Source organism: Vigna unguiculata, chromosome 10 (assembly GCF_037176805.1).
Source record: "Vigna unguiculata cultivar grain cowpea cultivar isolate G323 ecotype 2 chromosome 10, ASM3717680v1, whole genome shotgun sequence".
NCBI lineage: Eukaryota > Viridiplantae > Streptophyta > Magnoliopsida > Fabales > Fabaceae > Vigna > Vigna unguiculata.
This window is the reverse complement of record NC_140801.1, coordinates 12,434,974-12,450,496: the sequence shown is the minus strand read 5'-3', so window position 1 is coordinate 12,450,496 and position 15,523 is coordinate 12,434,974. Positions and strand designations below refer to the sequence as shown.

Here is a 15,523-nt window from a genome sequence, read left to right as displayed (position 1 = left end):
TTAATACCACAACCAATCGTTCGTCTGGTTTGAACGTTCTTAGACACACAAAATTTAGGCCAAAAAATTACAACTCAAGATAAAGTTGTAATTATTTTGGAACAAATAATGTAACACCCCAATTTTGGGATGTCACGGAAAGTTAGAAAATTATCATGTTTAGCAAAAAAGGATTATCATTAAAAATATACTAATAAAAAAACTTTTAATTTGATTTAAATTACATAGTTCAAAATGTCAATTTGTCTAAAAAATTCAAATAACAATTGCGAACAAAAGAAAATTACATAGTTTTTAATATCTGATTTAAAACAACTAAATAAATTATAAGAACTCCTAAGTTCACCCCAGCCTCTCGTCAATCATCTTCATGCCAAAAGCATCTGCATTATCAGCTGCTTCTGTATAACACACACGCTATACGATCATCGCACACACAACAAACACACAAACAAACAAACAAATAGGGGTAAGCTAACCATAAACAATGATATATAAAAGAAATACAGCAATAAAAATGACAAATAATACTCAACATCACATCCAAGTAAAATACTTAAATATCGTAATCACATACTTAAAAGAGATGGAAAAAAGAAAAAAAAAGGAAGAGCCCAATTTGTTTTTAATTATCACATACTTTTTTATAAGCCCAATAACCCAACGTACCATTTGTTCCTGATAAAGAAATTAGTGATATGATTCTAATAATTAGAAGCAATATCTCTTTCAAATTGTAAGAATCAATATTACTAATTGGGATTTGATTTTGTGCTCTGATTTGTAAATGGTTAGAATCAATATTACTGATCTTGATTGATATTGTGCTCTGATTTGTTGCGATTTAATTCCCATAATGTGTTGCTATCATGACTAATTTCTTCCTTATATTGCTCATTACAATTAAGGATGAGATTGCATTGATATTGCAAGGTAGAGTATAAATATGCACTCTATCATATGAGAAAAAAAAGAAAAAAATATTCTCTGCAGTTCTCTAATTCTTCCCTATCACCACTCCCACTTACTCAGCTCCTTTTTTATCCCTTTTAAAAAAAAAAACCATTGAAGGAGGTAGAAAAAAGAGAAGAAAACATTCTTTATACTTCTCTAATTCTTTCTCATTACCACCCACATAGACACCTCTCATTTTTATCTTTATTGGAAAAACAAACACAAAAATATTAGAAAAGGAAGCAAGAAAAAAGAACAGAGAAAAGGTGAGGAGATATTGAAAATTTTTGAAGGTACGTCACTCTCAGTTCTTTCATCTTTTGATTTAGTTTTTCCAATTTTCATTTTTTTTAATCATAAAAAATATTTTTCCACTTTCTTTAGGGTCTGCCCGGCCACTTGTGTCGCATGACATCCAATTTAACTTTTGTTTTTTTTCAAATATATATGGATGATCTGAAAATAAACAAATAGCTTTCTTTGTTTACTTTTTGATATCTATCTTGTTGCTCACGACATCCACATCCACTTTTAAATAACTTTAAAAAATATTAAAAAATTATAAATGATTAAAAAAATGAAAGAAATAAAAGATTAAAAAAAAGAATTTATTTCAAGTGTTTGTCCAAGCACTCGCGTCGCGTGACACCAATTTTAAAATAATTCAAAATACGAAAAATTTAAATAAAAAGGTTTTCAAAAATATCAAAAAATTCAAACCATTTTCCAAATAGTTTTTTTTGTAAAGAACTACGTAACCCTAATTCTCCATTATGAATGGAGATACGTAAGAGCGAGGATTAATCCTTGTTGGGCCCAAAAAACAAAAAAATTATTTTTATTTCTTTTGTATATTCTTTTATTACTATTTTTGGGGAAAATAAATATTTTGAAAACCACATCCTTTTGCATATTTAATTAAAGGTATCATCATAGTACGAACGTTATGGGGTAATACCTTCCCCACGCGTAACCGACTCTCAGACCCAAAATCTGGTTTTTTGTAGACCTTGTCTTATCTTTTTGATTTTTTCGTAGTTTTCCAGAATAAACTATGGTGGCGACTCCAAACTCTGTTTTTTTTTTTCAAATTTAATTTTTTGTTTGTCGTCCCGTCGCGATTTCGGTTGCGACATTGTCTCCCTTATTCCTTAAGGAATTATGAGAAAAAACGTTGATGCATCGCACACCGGATACTATACTCGCAGCGAGCCAAAATAAGGCGAAACATCTTTCCCCTCCCCACTACTTCACATAGGTGAGAGAGTACAACAACACACGGACCAATCCTCTACCACTGCTTCACACAGACGAAAGAGTCTTCATTAGGTCTCTAGGTACGAAAAACCTTACACAACACTTAATTTCACCAAGAGCTTTCCAGCAAGGCAAAATGCTCCCAACATGCAACACATGAAAATTACATATTGCCAACAAAATACACACCATCACATCATACATGGGAAATAAAGTTTCATGACAAAAGCCCATCAACTTACCAAACTATACATTCAAGTAACAAACTTTACTAATGATTTCCAAACCTATAGAAACAACAAACAGCTAAAGTACCAAGCCACCATTTTAATTCCATAACCATGCAACTAAAATATAACCAAGCAAAAGATATAACATTGATATTGCAACTATGGTTGTATAACTCACAAAGTTTAACTCCTTAAAATAAATGGCCAACTAAAAGAATAAAGCTGTAGTGCCCATGAATTTGTGATGTCTCTATGATGTAAAACACTATTTTACAAGCTATGAAAGAAATACCACCAACTTGAACGAAATGAACAAATGTACATGCAGACCATGGCAACGTGAAAATTGGGAGAAATTTCCCACCTCGGGCCCACCATACAATAACCATCCAAGCGAAAAACAAACTTAAACGCTAAGCTAGGCCATGCAAACACGTGAAAGTACTACAACTAGTACAATGTTTTATCAAGAACATCAATGCACCAATGAACACATGAGATGTATCAACAAAACCATTCACATGAATACACTTCAAACATGAAAAATAAATCAAAAGGAAAGAGAACAAAAGCTAGTTTACAAAACCATGATTTCCCCAAAAGCTAAGAATTTACTACACAAAGAGAGAAATGGTAATACCTTTTTGTGGTCTACACACGAAAATCACAAAGAAGGAAACAAATTTCATTTCAAACCTTAAAAAAAAGGTTAAATGCTTTTGTGGGGCAATGGTCTTCTAGCAACCCCTAAAAACACGTAAGGTACAAAGGGAATACACCAAATCTTCATGTGGCACCTACTAATCATCTAAAATGAGTAAGAAAAGGAATAAAAAACTTTAAGAAGAAAAAATAAATTTGCATGCGGGCCAACACCATCACGTGAACTGCAACATAGAGAAAGAAAATTGAATGTGCATTTGACCAATTACATAAAAGGATTACCCCTAACATGAAAACTTTGCAACCTAGAGTTGCACTACCAATTTCAAAAGACATGCATTTACATAAAGCTGCACCACAATTGAGAAGAGGCAGATTTCATATGCCACAAATGCAACCAATTTGTTTTAAATTACTAGATAACGTTATCAGGAATACCAAGCTTTAACGTAAAACACAACCCCTGACACTTCAAAGAACTCACTATAAAATGAGTTGAAAACTACAAACATTGTCCACATACTCTCTCTGTCGCTACACTCATCTACAAGTTGAAACCATAACCACTTCTCCATCAAACATTTAGTGACACTCACGTGAATGAAGAGAAAAGCTTAGGTATTTGGAGAAAAAGAAATGTGAATAGAATTCATGTAATGTTTAATGGACAAAATGTGGAAACTGCACCTTTCAAAACCTTATATGAGAACAACCTCTGCCCCACTTCCGTGAATAAAATCGAATAAAGAACTGAACCTACACTCTACTCCACACACTGCATCTCTCACAAAAATAAAACACTCAACATATCAAGCTTTAAGAAGAGTGTAGAAAGAGAAATAAACCCCCTTGTAAGGTTTACAACCCCATGCATTCGCCATGAGCAAACCTACGTATAACCATGCGCCCCTAAACGAAAACGTGGAGAACCATGAACCCAGCCCAACGTGACCCCGATATCTACATGCAGACATCGTTTACGTAAACGGGAAACCACTGAACAAGTTCACAACAGTGTAAAGCACAACTAAAAAACTTAACCATGCACCAAATCACAAAAGAGAAAAAGAATACAAGTTCAGCTTCCCCTACCTTCGCAAGATGCTACTCTCGCTGCCTTAGCTTTACCAACCACAGACTCTCTCGGCTCCACCCTCTCCTCACGGTTTCTCTCAAGTCTTCCTTTGTCGTTTTCTTCTCCCTCTTTTCTAATCCTCAATGAACCTAAAACTAAGGGTTTTTATCCCTCAACCCAAACCAAAACCTAGGTTATCTACTTAAAAGAAAATATGAGAAGCAAAAGATAAATATTTTGGCCATTTTTATTCTTCTAAAATATATGTATAATGTGGCAGCAATGATTTCCAAAACAGAAAATAAAATTGATTATTCTATGTGGTAGCAAGGAGAAAAAAAAAACAAAAGAGAAAGAGAAAATAAAATAATTAAAACCACTACAAGAGGACGACCAAATTCAAACTCATATACCTACACACACAAATTCATAGCGCTAACCACTAAACTACACGCATTATGGTTATATAAAGCGCATGAATTATTTATATACATATATAATTTACATTCCATAATTAAGTAAATAATTAAAATAAATAAACAACACTTAACTTAAATCGATCAATTAATTATTCCATCATATATCAAAATAAAATAAAATACTTAATCTAAATAAATCTACAATCTCAAACAAGCTATCAATATTTTCTATGTGTTTATCTTTTTTCTAATTTTTCTCGGGTCTTACAAATAACAGGTTGTAATTTAAATCTAGAACCACTAAAATAGAGTCTAAATTCAAAATATCAGTGAAGGTTAAAGATCCTTCTCCAATAACTAGAGTTGTGTTACCTTTGGTAGTGCAAACATATTTTTGTGAGGTTTAAGAGAAGAGACTTGTCTAAAATCAAATGTCATATGATTGGTTGCGCCAAAATCAATTATCCATGTGTTATTCAAACTATTCTCAGAAATATTTAAAGCCTTACCAATAACACTTGTAGTTGTTACCAAAGCAAAGCTCCTTTCAATAGTTGAATATTTAGACTTTGATTCAATAGTAGCTGCAATGGGGCTTTTATTGGAATTCTTCTTTCTTGAATCACGATTATGATCCCACCATTCAAGATATCTTATAATCTCAAAACAACAATCTTTTGTATAACCATTTTGGTTGCAATGGGTGCATTTATAGGTACATTTATCACTTGTAGTGGTCTTAGCATGGTTTTCTTTATTTTGATGCTGCCAATTTTGAGTTGATCGATTACTGGCTACCATTACTAAACTTTCAGTATTTTCAGGTTCCATCTTCATTCTTGCACGACGCAATGCCTCACGTTGTACTAAAGCATAACATTCTTCTAAGTCAGGAACGAGTTCTTCACGTATAATTTCTCCACAAAATTGTTCAAAAATGGCATCTAATCCGACAATAAATATGTGTACCCGTAGGCATTGAACAAAATCTTGATATGCTTTTAAATCATCGGGATCCTTCATGACCACCTTGCCACGATGGTCTAATTCACAAAAAATCTTAGTCAATTCACCATAATATTCTAATAGAGACTTATTAATTTGTCTAGTAGAGAAAGCCTTTTAATTTAAAGGGGAAACTTGTAACTCATCACTTCCATCATAGAAGGCTTTTGATAAAGCACTCCATATTTTGTGGGCAGTGGGTAAGCGTATGTAACACTTCATTATTTCTGGCATACCATTTCTCATATCCTTCATCCATCTTTGTAGGGGGCTTCACATGACAGCTAAGATATAAGTTTTTTTCCTGGTCTGCAATATGCATATCCATTAGTTGTGACCAAACATCATAGTTTGACTTTGTGAGTGTGATTCCAACATTAAAAATGCCCTCTGGTTGAACCATAATTGGGGTTGATTTTCCAGACATATTTTGAGAAAAAAAAATGGGGTTTTGACTTCAGATTTTCTTTCAAACGGAGACTCCTAATACCATTTTATAAAACAATAACAGAGGCATAGTTGTAGGGTTTGGAAATTCCTCTTATTTTCTCATATTGCAGAATAACAAATACACAGTCAATATATAATGATTTTCAATCCTAAACATATGTTCCCCTATTGATCTGGTGAGTTGTCTACGACTATTTTACAGGAAACATATTGACAAATTTCGTGCTCACGTTGAGAGATGCCACGTGCGGGGAGGTACGAGGGCTAGTGGATCACATGTGTTGGACTACGGGCGGACAGGTCTGTAGAGCAGGACTACGAGCAGGGAGGTTCGTAGAGCAGGACTACGAGCGAGGAGGTTCGTAGAGGCAGGACCACGAGCGGGCAGGTTCGTGTGAGCATCATATTCTCGAGTCCAAGGCTAACCAGTTGTGTGATTTGAAGGCTATAAAGCCTTGGGGTTAAGGTCTTGGCCAAGAATTATGTAGAATGAATAAGATGGATGTATGCCTTATTTTGCATATTGTATATCTCTTATTTTATTTTTCTCAGCTCACCCTTTCTTGTTTGTGTGTTTGTGTATGACGATGATCGTGTGATTCGTTACACGGGAGCAGATGTTGGCACAGGTGATGCTGAGGATGTCCAAGCGATGGAGTGAGGGCTAGCAGTGGGATTAGAGCTAGGATGTTACTCACGTGTATTTTATGCTTTAAATACAAATTTTGGGAACTTGTAACATTTTATGGATTTAGTTATGAGTTTTGGCGCGCTCTTTTAATGAATTTAAATTTTTTTCCCGTGTTGGAATTTTTATCGAGATGACTTTTAATATAATTATTTCTTTTATTATTTATTTTTAAGTAATATTCCCTAGGGATGTTACATTTGGTATCAGAGCAAACGTTTTGATGCTTTTGGGAAAGTTGAGGAGTGAGCTGACGTTTGTTGTATGAAATTGGATGATTTACATTGATTATTAAAGCTTGATAGAGTATATTTTAATCTTTAGCTGTTTGATTTTAACAGCTGAAATATGTGGCGTGCACAGGCAATGGCAAACAGGAGGCGAAGGAATACCGCTGGGGCTGATGAGATTGCTAACGCAATCCACAGGATGGTGGATGCCATGCAACCTGTAGTAGCACCACCAAGAGCCATGATTCCGCCTGTGAGGCCTATGACCATGGAAGATTTCATGCGTCATAAGCCGGCGAAATTCACTAGGAAGGCCACCCCAGATGAGACTGATGCCTGGCTCCGAGAGTGCGAGAAGATATTCAGGGTGATAGAGTGCACGGAGGCCCAAAAGCTTAACTTCGCCACATTTTTGCTGGTGACCGAGGCTGAGTATTGGTGGATGAGCATGCAACAACAGATGCTAAACAGAGCGGAAGAGGTGACATGGACCAGCTTCAGGACAAGGTTCCTGGAGAAATACTTCCCCGACAGCGCTAAACATGAGCATGAGGCAGAGTTTTTCACCCTACAGCAGGGAAATTTGTCAGTGCAGGACTATGTGGAGAGGTTTGAGTACCTCTCAAGGTTCTATTCCCAGACGGTGACGGAAGAATGGCGCTGTAGGAAGTTTGAGGGCGGCCTCAAACATGAGCTGAGGCGTTTTATCGTACCGTTGAGGGTGCGAGAGTTCCCGATCTTGGTTGAGCAAGCCAAGAGCGTCGAGCAATTGGAGATGGGACCCAGCCGAGTCAACCGCACACAGAAGAATAATGTTGAGGGCAGACCACAGAAGAAGCCTTATAATAGACCAGTTGCATCTTCACAGAAACTGAGATGTTATAACTGTGGAGGTGAACATCTACGACAAGATTGTACTAGACCCGCCAGCAGCGGAGGCAATGGCATGAGCACTCGTAAGTGTTATGCCTATGACCAGCTAAGACACTTCGCCAACAAATGTCCTAATAGGAAGACTGCTCCAGCATCACGACCTCAGCCATCCTCATCTGACAGGCCGAGAGTCGCAGGCCGGGTTTTTGCCATGACCAGCACATAGGCCACCCGATCAGGTAATCTGATTCTGGATCGTTGTTTGTTTTTTGGTAACAGTGTGTTGGTATTATTTGACTCAGGAGCTTCACACTCCTTCATATCCCATGACTGTGTGGAGAGATTAGGGTTGTCTACTCGTGACCTTGGATGCGAGTTGATAGTCTCGACACCGGCATCTGGACAGGTTTCAACAAATTTAGCCTGTGTTGGGTGCTTGATGGAAGTAGAGGGCAGACGCTTCAAGTTGAATCTAGTTTGTTTGCCCTTGGAGGGATTGGAGGTCATATTGGGAATGGATTGGCTGTCTATCAACCATGTGGTACTTGATTGTGGACGGCGCAAAATTGTGTTTCCAGACACTGAGGGGATAGAGTTGATGACATCGGGAGAGGCAGTGAAAGAGATGAGGCAAGGATCTACTTGCTTTGTGTTAGTAGCCCAAGAAAAGAAGAGGAGCACCGAGGAACAGATCAGCAGAATATCGGTAGTGGATGAATACGCTGATGTATTCCCGGATGAGATACCTGAGTTACCACCCAGCCGGGATATAGATTTCTCAATTGATCTAATCCCTGGAGCGGGTCCAGTGTCGGTAGCGCCGTACAGAATGGCACCAGCTGAACTAGCAGAGTTGAAGAATCAGATAGAAGACCTGTTAGAGAAGAAATTCATCTGACCCAATGCCTCACCGTGGGGAGCCCCAGTGTTATTAGTAAAGAAGAAAGACGGTAGTTCTCGGCTGTGTGTCGATTATTGGCAGTTGAACAAGTTGACGATAAAGAACAAATATCCATTGCCGAGAATCGATGATTTGCTTGATCAGCTCAGAGGGGCAGGAGTATTCTCCAAGATTGACTTAAGGTCTGGCTATCATCAGATCTTAGTCAAGCCAGAGGACGTCCAGAAGACAGCCTTCAGATCGAGATATGGACACTACGAGTATGTCGTGATGCCCTTTGGAATGACCAACGCTCCAGTTGTCTTCATGGATTATACGAACCGCATTTTCAGACCGTATCTGGACAAATTCATGGTGGTGTTTATAGATGATATTCTCATCTACTCTCGGACTAAGGAAGAGCATGTGGGTCATCTGAGAATTGTGCTGGAGGTTTTGAGGGAACATCAGTTGTACGGTAAACTGTCCAAATGTGAATTCTGGTTGGACGAGGTGCAGTTTCTGGGCCATGTGATTTCTTCGCATGGTATAGCTGTGGACCCGAGTAAGGTTGAGACGGTATTGAAATGGGAACGACCTCGGACACTAACAGAAGTCAGAAGCTTCTTGGGGTTGGCTGGGTACTACTGGAGGTTTGTGGAAGGATTTTCTAAAATGGTGAGTCCGTTAACTCAACTCACTAGGAAGGATCAACCCTTCTCATGGACTAACAAATGTGAGGAATGCTTCGAGGAGATGAAAAGGAGGTTGACTACAGCTCTGATTCTAATTATTCCAGATAGCAGTAAGGTGTTTGAGGTATATTGTGATGCATCCTACCAAGGTTTGGGTTGTGTACTAATGCAGGAGAATAGGTCGGTAGCCTACGCTTCTAGACAGTTAAAGATGCATGAGAAGAATTACCCTACCCACGACTTGGAGCTAGCTGTTGTAGTGTTTGCCCTTAAAACATGGAGGCACTATTTGTATGGCTCCCAATTTTAGGTTTTCAGTGATCATAAAAGCCTGAAATATCTGTTCGATTAGAAGGAGCTAAATATGAGGCAGCGGCGCTGGATAAAGTATCTCAAGGATTATGATTTCGAGTTGCTTTAACACCCTGGTAAAGCTAATGTTGTGGCAGACGCCTTGAGTCGGAAAAGGGTGCACATCTCAGCTATGATGGTGAAGGAGCTGGAGTTGATTGAGAAACTCAGGGATATGAACCTGGGTATACAGCTGAGTGAGGATTCCATTAGATGCAGTGTTCTGACACTGACTAGTGATGTGTTGGGAACTATCCATGACCAACAGAAGGATGATGCTGAGTTGCAGCAATTCGTGAGTTGGATTGGGACTGAGAAGGGGAAAAATTACAGGATCGGGACAGATGGTATCCTAAGGTTCAGAGAGAGAGTCTGTGTGCCTGGGAATTGGAGACTGAGGAAACAGATTATGGAGGAAGGCCATAAAAGCCGTCTTAGCATACACCCAGGTATGACTAAGATGTATCAGGATCTGAAACAGTCTTTCTGGTGGAATGGGATGAAGACCGACATTGCTGACTTCGTGGCATCGTGTTTGGTGTGCCAGAAGGCCAAGATTGAACACCAGCGACCAGAGGGTACACTTAAGCCGTTGGATATTCCTCAGTGGAAGTGGGATAGTATTGCCATGGACTTCGTAACTCATTTGCCAAGGTCTGCGAAAGGGCATGACTCAATCTGGGTAATAGTGGACAGGTTGACAAAGTGTGCTCACTTCCTTGCTATTAATCAGAAATGGTCGTTGGACCGATTGGCCGAGTTATATGTGCGGGAAGTGGTCAGGTTGCACGGTGTGCCTGCCAGTATAGTGTCAGATAGAGACCCGAGATTCACATCTCGCTTTTGGCAGTCTCTACAGGCAGCGTTGGGGACGCAGTTGAGGATGAGTTCTGCATACCACCCGCAGACCGATGGGCAGTCGGAGCGTACCATCCAGTCATTGGAGGATCTTTTGAGAGCTTGTGTGCTGGATCATATGGGTAGTTGGAGTGACATGCTTCCATTAGTGGAGTTCACATACAACAACAGTTATCACACCAGCATTGGTATCGCTCCATATGAGGCGTTGTATGGGTGGCGGTGTAGGACGCCATTATGTTGGAACCAGGATGGGGAATCATTGGTGTTGGGTCCCGAGTTTCTACAGCAGACTTCTGAGAAAGTTAGAGGGATCCAAGAGAGAATGAGGGCCACTCAGACCAGACAGAAGTCATATGCAGATAAGAGGAGGCGGCCTCTAGAGTTTGAGGCTGGGAATCATGTATTCCTCAGAGTGACCCCGACGGTAGGCATTGGGAGGGCCATCAAATCAAGGAAGTTAACTTCGAGGTTTGTTGGGCCTTATCAGATCTTAAGGCGAATTGGCGTTGCAGCTTATGAGATCGCTCTGCCACCACACTTGGCGAATCTGCATAATGTGTTTCACGTTTCTCAGTTGAGGAAATACATTGCAGATCCGTCTCACGTCCTGGAGTCGGATGATATTCAGATTCGAGAGGATTTGACGGTGAGCACTGGACCGGTGTGAATTCTAGACTCACAAGTGAAACAGCTGCGTGGGAAGGAAATCTGGACCGTGAAGGTGCTATGGGATGAGACTACTCAGGAAATGACCTGGGAGATGGAGGATCGCATGAAGCAATCCTATCCAGACTTATTTCCTGGTAAGTCTTATTTTCGAGGACAAAAATCTTTAAAGGTGGGGGTAATGTAAGACCCGAGAAAATTAAATAGTTATTTAATTAATTATTTAATTATGACGGGTAATAGGAACATTTAAAGCAATTAAGGTGAGGAACTATGACGTGGAAAAGTACTAGCTCAAGTGATTGAGAGTACTTTATTATGTGTGAGGACTTGGGTTCGAGTCCTATGTGTGCCACTTGGATGTTATTTAAATTATGCGTTTTTGTGTATTTATATATTGAATGCGGGGTGTAATGATAAATTCCTAGAATTGTAGGAGTTATCATGAAATATGAATTGGTTGAGTGGTTTGGCCTTGGTTTGGTATGTGCATGAGTGTGGGTTCAAACCTTGTTGAGAACTAAATAATTTCTTTTTGCAAATTTTTCCTTTGGCATGAATGTGAAAGGGTTAGAAACCTAGCAGCCAATGGAGAGGTAACCTAAGGGCTGGAAAACAAAGGGGTAATTAAACATTGGACTAGCATTGGTGTAATTCTTTTAATAAAATTTGTGTAAGGCACTAAAAGGGTAATAAGTGAGAGTGATTGTGAGAGAGAAGGTCATAAGAAGAGAAAGGGTGCACTGTAAGTTCGTACTCACCATAAGCAAGGGTTTTTCAGAGTTTTGGGGCTGATTGAGAGAAGTGGTGGGGCTGAAATCACCAAGGATTGGATTGGAAACAAAGGCTAGGAAGGTTTTTGTGAAGGGATAAGCATACCGATTAGAATTTGGCAAGGAATCTAGGTTAGGGGAATTGTTTTATTGTTTTTTTTATTGCAATCGAATAATTGTACAATGCCTTGAATCATAGCATGATCACTGCGTCATTTTCTGCACTATTGTATTGAAGTTTCTGGATTTTTCCAGAAACCGCCTGGCGGTTCATCCCCTACCGCCAGGCGACACATCAGACTGGTGTGTTGTTCTTGTTTTGGCATGAACCACCTGGCGGCGATGAATTTCTGCCAGGCGACGCGACATTGTTGCGTACTATTTTTGGTGATTTGTAATGCTGTTTGCGTGTTAATCATTTGGATTATTGAAATTGATATGTTTAAGTTTCTTTTGAATATTTTGTTGGGCGGTAATCAATTGGAATTCGAAGTATGGCAATGTTCTAGGTATAATCGTGAATAAACCGATTTGGGAGAATTCAAGAGGGTAAAGATCAAGGAGTCTATATGCATTGAATTAAGAATAGGAAACTAGTCCTTAATAGAGATATGGTCAATTCTGGGTGAATGGAGGTAATGGAACTGAGTATTGGAAAAAGGATGGAGTCTGTCACAGATGTGAAAGAAGCCTGGTGCGTGCAGGCACTGTTACTCCGCCTGGCGGCAAGCAAGGCGCCGCCAGGCGATGACGCGGCAGGGGGGCTATTTCGTGAGGTCTTGGTGGCGGAATTGAGGGTAGAGATTTGGAGTAGATGAGGGTATTGGTAATTTGGCAACATAGAAAATTGGGGAAAATAGAATACTGGGATGATTAATTTAAGGGGTGGTAAAGAGTAGATGTATAATTAATTATGGTCTTGGATTGTGCATAAGGGAGAAAAGGGAGAGAGGAGAATTGTGATTACCAGATCAGGTTTCTAGAAGCATGGTATTGGTGAAATTGCGACTAGCTATGGCTGAATGTGACTAAACAAATTTTTGGTATTGGGGGTATAATCAGGAGTGGCGATAATTGGTTATGTTATATTGCATGGGGAATTATGGGGAAGAATACTAAGCTGATGGAAAGGGAAGGTTGGCTTAATGCAGCGGGATGTACTTTAGAGTGTAATTGAGGGTATTAAATTGTGGACTGTGTCCTTGGAAAGGGATGAACTGCCTTACTATAACAAAGCTCATATATAGTAAAAGCTTGTATAAAGGGGTAACCATGGTAAAGGTTAGGTGTTGATACTTATTCTAGTTGTAGACTAACCATAATGTACATTCTATAGAATAGTTATTCGGGACCCTGGAATGGATCCACTAATCATATTAGACCAACTGAGTTGTTAAAAGAAAAACCAGAGGGGTTTCATTACTGTTACAGCTCCTGGCGGCACGGGTAGGTGCGCCAAGCGGTGGGACAAGCGTCAGGGGTTCCTGTATGGGATGGCGCTTGGCGGCACGGTGAGGTCCGCCAGGCGGTGACGAGAAAACAGTGGCCTAGGGGGTCGCTGGCGCCTGGCGGTGAGTGGATACCGCCAGGCGGTCTGGAGCAATTTCGCCTGTCGGCGCGGGGGTAGAGCCAAGTGAAAATACTGTTGTTCTTTGCTTTCTTAGTGTGTTGTTTTAATTAACGAAGATGCTTTGCTTGGATTGGGAGATGTTGTGCCATGAGCGGGTAGGTTCATGGATGGTGGATAACATGTGATGATATGAGCGGGGAGGTTCATATCCAGTTACTCTCACGTGGGGATACGAGCGAGGTAGTTTCATATGTTCCGTACTCACGTTGGGAGATGCCACGTGCGGGGAGGTACGGGGGCTGGTGGATCACATGTGTTGGACTACGGGCGGGCAGGTCCATAGAGCAGGACTACGAGCGGGGAGGTTCGTAGAGCAGGACTACGAGCGGGAAGGTTCGTAGAGGCAGGACCACGAGCGGGTAGGTTCGTGTGAGCATCATATTCCCGAGTCCAAGGCTAACCAGTTGTGTGATTTGAAGGCTATAAAGCCTTGGGGTTAAGGTCTTGGCCAAGAATTATGTAGAATGAATAAGATGGATGTATGCCTTATTTTGCATATTGTATATCTCTTATTTTATTTTTCTCAGCTCACCCTTTCTTGTTTGTGTGTTTGTGTATGGCGATGATCGTGTGATTCGTTACACGGGAGCAGATGTTGGCACAGGTGATGTTAAGGATGTCCAAGCGACGGAGTGAGGGCTAGCAGTGGGATTAGAGCTAGGATGTTACTCACGTGTATTTTATGCTTTAAATACAAATTTTGGGAACTTGTAACATTTTATGGATTTAGTTATGAGTTTTGGCGCACTCTTTTAATGAATTTAAATTTTTTTCCCGCGTTGGGATTTTTATCGAGATGACTTTTAATATAATTATTTCTTTTATTATTTATTTTTAAGTAATATTCCCTAGGGATGTTACACTGGGTCGGATAAACTGCTTTGCCATCAGTTCCTCTATCTGTTTCTTAAGTTCAACCAGCTCTGTTGGAGCCATGCGGTATGGAGCCATCGACACCGGACCCGTCCCCGGCACTAGATCAATAGAGAACTCCACTTCTCTGTGAGGAGGTAGCCCCGACACTTCCTCTGGGAATACATCCTCAAACTCTTGCACTACTGGTATGGCGGACTCCATCTTTCCTCCTTCCACCTCTAGATGCGTGAAGATCACAAAGCACTGTGCACCCCTCGCAGTTCCTTCAGAACCCCTTAGGATGATAACAACTCAGGCTCCTCCGAGTCTGGGAATAACAACTCAGGCTCCTCCGAGTCTGGGAATAACAATCTCTTCTCTCGACAATCGATAACAATGCGATTGACAGAGAGCCAATCTATCCCTAGGATTACCTCCAACTCGTATAGAGGTAGGCAGATTAGGTTCACTTTGTACCTGCATCCCTCTACCTCCACTAGACACCTCGCACACAAGGATGACGTCCTGACCAAACCCGATGTCGGGGTAGACACCGTGAGCTCACACTGTGGCTCGCACACCAGCAGACCCAACCGTTCCACACATGCATTTGACACAAAAGAGTGTGTCGCTCCAGAATCATATAGCACACAACAAGCTTTCCTAGCTATCAAACAATGGCCTATAACAAGGTTACTTGAGCTTGCAGCCTCCGCTCCGGTCATGGCGTACACTCTGCCGGTCGCTTGAGGCCTGTTGCCTCTGTGCCTCTGTTGGTTCTGTGCAGGAGCTTGTATTGGAGGTCGCGTCACTGTTCTAGCAAGGGTGAGGCAGTCCCTCCCAAAGTGGCCCTCCTTGCCACAGTTGTTGCACTTCTTGAAGCTTACAAGCTGGGGGCAGACATTCCTCTTGTGTAGTCCCCCACACTGGTAGCATTGAATCCTGTTCTGTTGGGAAGAAGACTCCCT

General features: G+C 40.4%; 2 protein-coding genes and 1 pseudogene across 2 annotated transcripts; 1 reads left to right on the top strand and 2 right to left on the bottom strand.

Annotated features, from left to right (window-relative positions):
• LOC146882155 (uncharacterized) lies at nt 1-6,030 on the bottom strand (annotated as a pseudogene).
• A 1,077-nt stretch (nt 6,031-7,107) lies between these two features.
• On the top strand, nt 7,108-8,742 carry LOC114165258 (uncharacterized). The gene is made up of 2 exons (XM_028049915.1): nt 7,108-8,041; nt 8,147-8,742. Exons 1-2 carry the CDS (start codon nt 7,108-7,110, stop codon nt 8,740-8,742), a joined length of 1,530 nt encoding a protein of 509 aa, XP_027905716.1.
• A 6,109-nt stretch (nt 8,743-14,851) lies between these two features.
• On the bottom strand, nt 14,852-15,280 carry LOC146882154 (uncharacterized). Its single transcript, XM_085667298.1, has one exon. The coding sequence runs from the start codon at nt 15,278-15,280 to the stop codon at nt 14,852-14,854; it is 429 nt and encodes a 142-aa protein (XP_085523424.1).
• Nucleotides 15,281-15,523: the final 243 nt, after the last annotated feature.

Excerpts from the sequence above, each read along its gene's own strand:
- LOC114165258 (XM_028049915.1), top strand. The coding sequence starts at position 7,108 with ATGGCAAACAGGAGGCGAAGGAATACCGCTGGGGCTGATGAGATTGCT. Across the intron at positions 8,042-8,146 it reads TGACAGGCCGAGAGTCGCAG|GAGCTTCACACTCCTTCATA; the intron begins GCCGGGTTTTTG and ends TATTTGACTCAG.
- LOC146882154 (XM_085667298.1), bottom strand. The coding sequence starts at position 15,280 with ATGACCGGAGCGGAGGCTGCAAGCTCAAGTAACCTTGTTATAGGCCAT.